Raw genomic sequence first — 7,993 nt, forward strand, 5'->3', positions numbered from 1 at the left:
ATTAAAATTATAGACTGATCATTTCTTTGTCAGTGGGCAAACGTACAAAATCAGCAGGGGATCAAATACTTTTTTCCCTCACTGTAGGTGATAAAGGTGATATATGTTTTTTTATATTATATTTTACATTTTGCTTTCCAAGTTACTGACAGCTGATTTTACAGACATATTGAAAGCTGCTTGGGCCTTGATCTGTTGACAATAGAACAGGTATTATTGTGGACAGACAGTCCACTTTACAAAGAAATAATGAAAGATGCCTTCAACTCCCAGAGACGAACAATTAACAAGTCTTACGGTAATCTAAATACTATATGTAATATATATTTAAGTCCAATCTACTGGAACATGTTGAGCAGACTGTTTTTCAATCCATAGTCATTGCAGGAACTATTTCATGAAGGCAAGGTAGCCAACTGGCTAGAACTATTATGCCTAAATCATTTGAGAAATCAATACAGTTAACTGTAAGTTGATAATTTTACTAAAGGTGGCTTGGAGTTCCATCAATAAATACAATCGCTGGGTGCAGTGATGACACCTAAGGCAAAGCCGATGTCAATTAACCACCCCAGAACTAGTAGCCTACAATCCATGGAAGAAATAAGTTTTTAACAGCTGATTACATGGTTACATTATTATCATCATGCAATGCATAGTAAAACAGGTTTGTCTCCTGAGTCAAGTTTAATTTTACTACCTACATGTAGGCCTACTACCTACAGTTTAAGATTGTTAACTGTTTTAATTATTGATCATTTTTCTCCAATTGACAAGGTGTACCACACCCCTCCTGGTCAAGCAATCTGAAACCAACCACCATCCTATGCACATTTCTGGGGGAAACCCTGAGGTACTTTACCTAGATCGCTACAGGTAAAGTATGTATGTATGTATAGGGGGTGTCAGGTTAACACGAAAACTTAAATTGATAATTGAGGCTGCAATATGAAATTGATCGATACAAAAATCGATATTTCGAGTTTTTTTTTTTACATACAATATTAAACACCTCAATACTCTTAAAATGTTTCATTATCATCGCAACCCACTATGTTTAGAAAAACATCTGTATGTTTGAGATGACGGTCAAAAGTCAAACTAAAATAAAAATGAATTAAAAAAAATAAGTGTGTGGCGACACCAAGAGAACGGTACAGGCAGATTTTAGACCGATGCGTTAGACAGCACTCTCCACCACAATCACCAAAACATCAAATGAGGAAATATATTTTGGAAGAAAGGTGTTCCATTCCTCAAGTAGAGTCCAGAGACTCGTAGAATCTGTGCCAAGAGCATTGAAGCTGTTCTGGCAACTCATAGTGCCCAACAACTTACTGAGACACTTTATGTTGGTTTTTCGTCTGTATGTTAATGCACAATACATTTTTACTGTGTGTTGTCATTAGGAAATATCACATAATGTAAGTTCCAGAAAGAAACAAAAACTGCGTACATCCAATCCAGTCTCCATTCAAACTTGCGTATTTTAAATTATGTTTGCCAGGAACACAAGACTTGCTCTGGATCCAGGGCTGCTCGCTTTTTACACTATGTCATCAGAGCCCAGCTCTCTGACCAGATTCATTGACAAAATAAGAACTTTGCTTAATGTATACATTTCAAATTCCCCAAAATTTAACTTTTCCATTATTGATGATCCGGTTTTATTATTGATCATCATAATAAGGAGTGAAATTAGTGAAGATGATGGATGTGGAGGTCCTGGGCTGGCATGGTTACATTTGTTCTGCTGTTGGAACGTACTGCTAAATACTGTTAAAAAAGGCGGTAGAGAAATTAACATCCAGTTCTCTGGCAACAGCTCTGGTGAACAGTCCTGCAGTCAGCATGCCAATTGCACGCTCCCTCAAAACCTGAGACAGCTGTGGCATTGTGTTGTGTGACAAAACAGCACATTTTAGAGTGGCCTTTTATTGTCCCCAGCACAAGGTTTACCTGTGTAATGATCATGCTGTTTAATCTGCTTCTTCATATGCCTCACCTGTCAGGTGGATGGATCATCTTGGCAAAGGAGAAATGCTCACTAACGGGGATGTAAACAAATTTGTGCTTAACATTTTAGAGAAATAAGCTATGGAATATACCTGGGATCATTCATTTCAGGTCCTGAAACATGATACACTTTACATGTTGCATTTATATTTTTGTTCAGTATATAATTTCAGTCCTCCAATGATTGGATTTCACACCATGCATTGAGAAATTAACTTAAGCAATGCAGCTCCGGCAAAAGAGTGACTCAAAAATATTAAAGTTAATTAATATTTTGGCACAGGACAGCTTCTATACATGCCAATAGAAAAAGGGGTCTCATTCTAATAAATTTGATACATTAATATTGAAACAGATAAAATAAACTTTCACATCTATGCAAACCTTTTCTTTCATTACAAAAAATAAATAATTGAGAGAGAAATACAATCACCTTAGTTGAATGCGGATTGCAAATTAATAACCAAGTTAACTTCTCTATTAATGAATGACGTGATTACATGGTCTCATATGAGATACTGCATCTAGTAATTGGGTGGGTCCCTTTGGGGTTATAATAAGGGGGCTCAAACATGAGAAATTCACAGCACTCAGTCCCTAGAAGAGAACAGGTGGGAGATCATTGTGAAAAATAATTTCAGGCGCCAGCAACGGTAAGAATATCACTGCTTTAACTTCATTGCTAGAGTCCTAATACTTCATAACAGGATTACTAAATCAGATATGTATAATGTAATTGTGACCTAAGCCATTTGTTCTTGACATGGCTGACTATTATGTATTTTAAGAATTCAGCAATGCAATCATACCTAGAGTTCATGGCTTTCCTAGAATTAAACAGTCATATTAGTATGGGGTAAAACCATTCCATTATTTAAATCCATTGTCTTGATGTATTTTTTAATCAAGAACAATCTATATGATATTGAGTGCCAGCAGATGATGAAGCTTTTCTAAACTAACATATCTCAGTAGCTCTAACATTTTTACTACTAGGGTTAAGTCATTTTCGTTGAGACACGAGAGCCATTACATCAGCTTTATTGCTTTCTTTGAATAATCATATTCCTTTCAAATCACTGAATTAGATAAAATTAACTAAAAAATAAAATAACCAAAATAAATTACTTGTGTATATATATATATAAATATAAATATACAGTACTGTGCAAAAGTTTTAGGTAGGTGTGAAAAAATGCTGTAAAGAATGCTTTCAAAAATAGACATGTTAATAGATCATATTTATCAATAAACTAAATGCAAAGTGAGTGAACAGAAGAAAAATCTACATCAAATCCATATTTGTTGTGACCACCCTTTGTCTTCAAAACAGCCACAATTCATCTAGATACACTTAAACAAAGTCAGGGAATTTGTAGGCATATAGTTAGGTGTATGATTAAACAATTATACCAAACAGGTGCTAATAATCATCAATTCAATATGTAGGTTGAAACACAATCATTAACTGAAACATAAACAGCTGTGTAGGAGGAATAAAACTGGGTGAGGAACAGCCAAACTCAGCTAACAAGGTGAGGTTGCTGAAGACAGTTTACTGTCAAAAGTCATACACCATGGCAAGACCGAGCACAGCAACAAGACACAAGGTAGTTACACTGCATCCCAGGCAGACATTTTAAGGCAGACAGGGGTTTCCAGATGTGCTGTCCAATCTCATTTGAAGAAGCACAAAGAAACGGGCAACGTTGAGGACCGTAGATGCAGTGGTCGGCCAAGGAAACTTACTGCAGCAGATGAAAGACACATCATGCTTATTTCCCTTTGCAATCAGAAGATGTCCAGCAGTGCCATCTGCTGAGAACTGGCATAAAACAGTGGGACCCTGGTAAACCCATCTACTGTCCCGAGAAGTCTGGTCAGAATTGGCCCTCATGGAAGACTTGCAGACAAAAAGCCATACTCCTGACATGGCAATAAGGCCAAGCGACTCAACTATGCACGAAAACACAGGAACTGGGGTGCAGAAAAATGGCAGCAAGTGCTTTGGACTAATGAGTCAAAATATTAAATATTTGACTGTAGCAGAAGGCAGTTTGTTCACCGAAGGGCTGGAGAGCGTTACATGAATGAGTGCCTGCAGGCAACAGTGCAGCATGATGGAGGTTCCTTGCAAGATTGGGGCTGCATTTCTGTAAATGGACTTGGGGATTTGGTCAGAATTAATGGTCTCCTTGATGCTGAGAAGTACAGGCAGATAGTTATCCATCATGCAGTACCATCAGGGAGACATCTGATTGTCCCCAAATTTATTCTACAGCATGACAATGACCCCAAACATACAGCGAAAGTCATTAAGAACTATCTTCAATATAAAGAACAAGGAGTCCTGGTATGTGATGGTATGCCCCCCCTCTCAGAGCCCTGATCTCAACATCGAGTCTGTCTGGGATTACATGAAGAGAGAGAAGCAACTGAGGCTGCCTAAATCCACAGAAGAACTGTGGTTAGTTCTCCAAGATGTTTGGGCCAGCCTACCTGCTGAGTTCCTTCAAAAACTGTATTCAAGTGTACCTAGAAGAATTTATGCTGTTTTGAAGGCAAAGGGTGGTCACATCAAATATTGATTTGATGCAGATTTATTTTCTGCTTACTAACTTTGCATTTTGTTAATTGATAAATATTGAAAAAAAAAAATTGAAAGCATTCTTTCTTTACAGCATTTTTTCACAACTGCCTAAAACTTTTGCACAGTACTGTACACTACCGTTCAAAAGTTTGGAGTCACTTAGAAATATCCTTGTTTTCAAAAGAAAAGCTTTATTGTCCATTAAAATAACATCAAATTGATCAGAAATACAGTGTAGACATTGTTAATGTTGTAAATGACTATTGTAGCTGGAAATGGCTGATTTGTAATGGAATATCTACATAGGCGTACAGAGGCCCATTATCAGCAACCATCAGCCATGTTTTCCAATGGCACGTTGTGTTTGCTAATCCAAGTTTATAATTTTAAAAGGCTAATTTATCATTAGAAAACCCTTTTGCAATTATGTTAGCACAGCTGACAACTGTTGTGCTGATTAAAGAAGCAATAAAACTGGCCTTTTTTAGACTAGTTGAGTATCTGGAGCATCAGCAATTGTGGGTTCAATTACAGGCTCAAAATGGCCAGAAACAAATAACTTTCTTCTGAAACTCATCAGTCTATTCTTGTTTTGAGAAATGAAGGCTATTCCATCAGAGAAATTGCCAAGAAGACTAACCAGAATAGAAAGAGGAGTGGGAGGCCCCAGTGCACTGAACTGAACAAGAGGACAAATACATTAGGGTGTCTAGTTTGAGAAACGGATGCCTAACGGGTCCTCAACTGGAAGCTTAATTAAATAGTGCCTGCAAAACACAGGTCTCAACATCAACAGTGAAGAGGCGACTCCAGGATGCTGGCCTTCTAAGCAGAGTTGCAAAGAAAAAGCCATATACAGTATCAGACTGGCCAATAAAAGGATTACGATGGGGAAAAGAACACAGACACTGGACAGTGGAAGATTGGAAAAAAGTGTTATGGACAGACTAATCTAAGTTTGAGGTGTTCGGATCACAAAGAAGAATATTCATGAGACGCAGACCAAATTAAAAGATGCTGGAGGAGTGCTTGACGCCATCTGTCAAGCATGGTGGTGGCAATGTGATGGTCTGGGGGTGCTTTGGTGGTGATAAATTGGGAGATTTGTACAGGGTAAAAGGAATCTTGAAGAAGGAAGGCTATCACTCTATTTTGCAATGCAATGCCATACCCTGTGGATGGTGCTTGATTGGAGATAATTTCCTCCTACAACAGGACAATGACCCAAAGCACAGCTCCAAACTATGCAAGAACTATTTAGGGAAGAAGCAGTCAGCTGGTATTCTGTCTATAATGGAGTGGCCAGCACAGTCACTGGCTCTCAACCCTATTGAGCTGTTGTGGGAGCAGCTTGATTGTATGGTACGTAAGAAGTGCCCATCCAGCCAATCCAACTTGTGGGAGGTGCTTCAGGAAGCAGGGGGTGAAATCTCTTCAAATTACCCACAACAGATTGACAACTGCAATGCCAAAGGTCTGCAAGGCTGTAATTGCTGCAAATGGAGGATTCTTTATATACATACATACACACTTGAACGTCACTTGCAAAATTATTGCACAAACATAAAAAATTAACATTGACAGTATATTCCTCTGTTAGATATGAATGTCCATTGTCTTTTATTAAAGTATAATTACAGCAGTTTAATGACAATTGAACTATGTATATAGGGCAGGCTATCTGAAATGTAAAATACAAATACTTTATTAATATATTTGGCCAGTGGGGAGTAGCCTGGGCTGAAGTGATCTTCTTTCCCCTCATTGTTTCTGCAATTGAAGAATGCAGGTTTGTGATTTTTTTCCCCCATGATTAATCTAATGACTCATGCACCCTCATCCTTATCACAATTTGCTGGACTATTGCAGGTCAGTTTCTTTAGAAGATGGAAGTGCGTCTTGTGCTGAAGGCAGCTGGCTTCATCTGTCTGGACGTGGTGGGCATCCCAGGGAACCTGACCGTGCTCCTGTTCTTCTACTACCTGCGTCTGTCTGAGGGCCGGCTTCTCCCCAACGACCTCATCCTGATCAAGCTGGCGTTTGTCAACCTGGTGGTGGTCCTGTGCCGTGGAATCCCACAGGCCTTAACTGCACTTGGCATCCGGAACCTCTTTGGGGACAATGGCTGCAAAGTGGTCATCTATATCTACCGTGTCAGCCGTGCCATGTCCATCTGTATCACCTCCCTCCTCAGCTGCTACCAATGCATAGTCATCGCCCCTGGATCAACCCGGTGGATGGTGCTGAAGCAGAGGGTCCCCAGAAGTATCCCCCTGATCATCTTGCTGCTATACGGAATGAACATTATAATATACCCCACTTCACTGCTCTTCACTTCAGCAGTTCCCAACTCCACCATCTCAGAGTACACCCTGAACATGGAGTTCTGCATTGTGGTGTTCCCTGGCTTTCAGACGTACATGGCCTGTGGAATGATTTACATACTTCGTGATTTAACCTTTATGGGCATCATGGTTAGTGCAGGCTTTTACATTGTCCTGATTCTGTACCGCCACAGGAAGCAGATGAGGGGCATGCATGGCTCAGACCAGAACCAGAGAAAAACAGTAGAGGCGTCCAAGTCAGTGCTCATGCTTGTGACTATGTATGCAATTCTGTTTGGCCTGGACAATGTCCTGTGGGTTTACACACTCTGTGTCACCCGTGTCCACCCTGCTGTCTCAGACACGCGGGTCTTTTTTGCCTCCTGCTACTCCGCCCTCAGCCCAGTCTTCATCATCGCTACCAACAAAAAGTTTGCAGCCAGACTGAACTGCTTTTCCCATGGCCGGGAAGAAAAAAGTAATACTACAGTAACCACCATCTCCCACATACCCACAGGGTTGTGAAGCAATATTGTAAATCAAAAAAACAAGACATTTGATACATACGTGTTCCTTGCAATGTCTGTTCAATATATATATATATACACTCACCTAAAAGATTATTAGGAACACCTGTTCAATTTCTCATTAATGCAATTATCTAACCAACCAATCACATGGCAGTTGCTTCAATGCATTTAGGGGTGTGGTCCTGGTCAAGACAATCTCCTGAACTCCAAACTGAATGTCTGAATGGGAAAGAAAGGTGATTTAAGCAATTTTGAGCGTGGCATGGTTATTGGTGCCAGACGGGCCGGTCTGAGTATTTCACAATTTGCTCAGTTACTGGGATTTTCACGCACAACCATTTCTAGGGTTTACAAAGAATGGTGTGAAAAGGGACAAACATCCAGTATTCGGCAGTCCTGTGGGCGAAAATGCCTTGTTGATGCTAGAGGTCAGAGGAGAATGGGCCGACTGATTCAAGCTGATAGAAGAGCAACTTTGACTGAAATAACCACTCGTTACAACCGAGGTATGCAGCAAAGCATTTGTGAAGCCA

General features: G+C 39.7%; 1 protein-coding gene across 1 annotated transcript; it reads left to right on the top strand.

Annotated features, from left to right (window-relative positions):
• The first annotated feature begins 6,492 nt into the window (after positions 1–6,492).
• Positions 6,493–7,455, top strand: LOC136750511 (olfactory receptor class A-like protein 1). The gene has a single exon (XM_066705669.1). The coding sequence runs from the start codon at positions 6,493–6,495 to the stop codon at positions 7,453–7,455; it is 963 nt and encodes a 320-aa protein (XP_066561766.1).
• Positions 7,456–7,993: the final 538 nt, after the last annotated feature.

The sequence above is a fragment of the Amia ocellicauda genome, chromosome 5 (assembly GCF_036373705.1).
Source record: "Amia ocellicauda isolate fAmiCal2 chromosome 5, fAmiCal2.hap1, whole genome shotgun sequence".
Classification (NCBI taxonomy): Eukaryota; Metazoa; Chordata; class Actinopteri; order Amiiformes; family Amiidae; genus Amia; species Amia ocellicauda.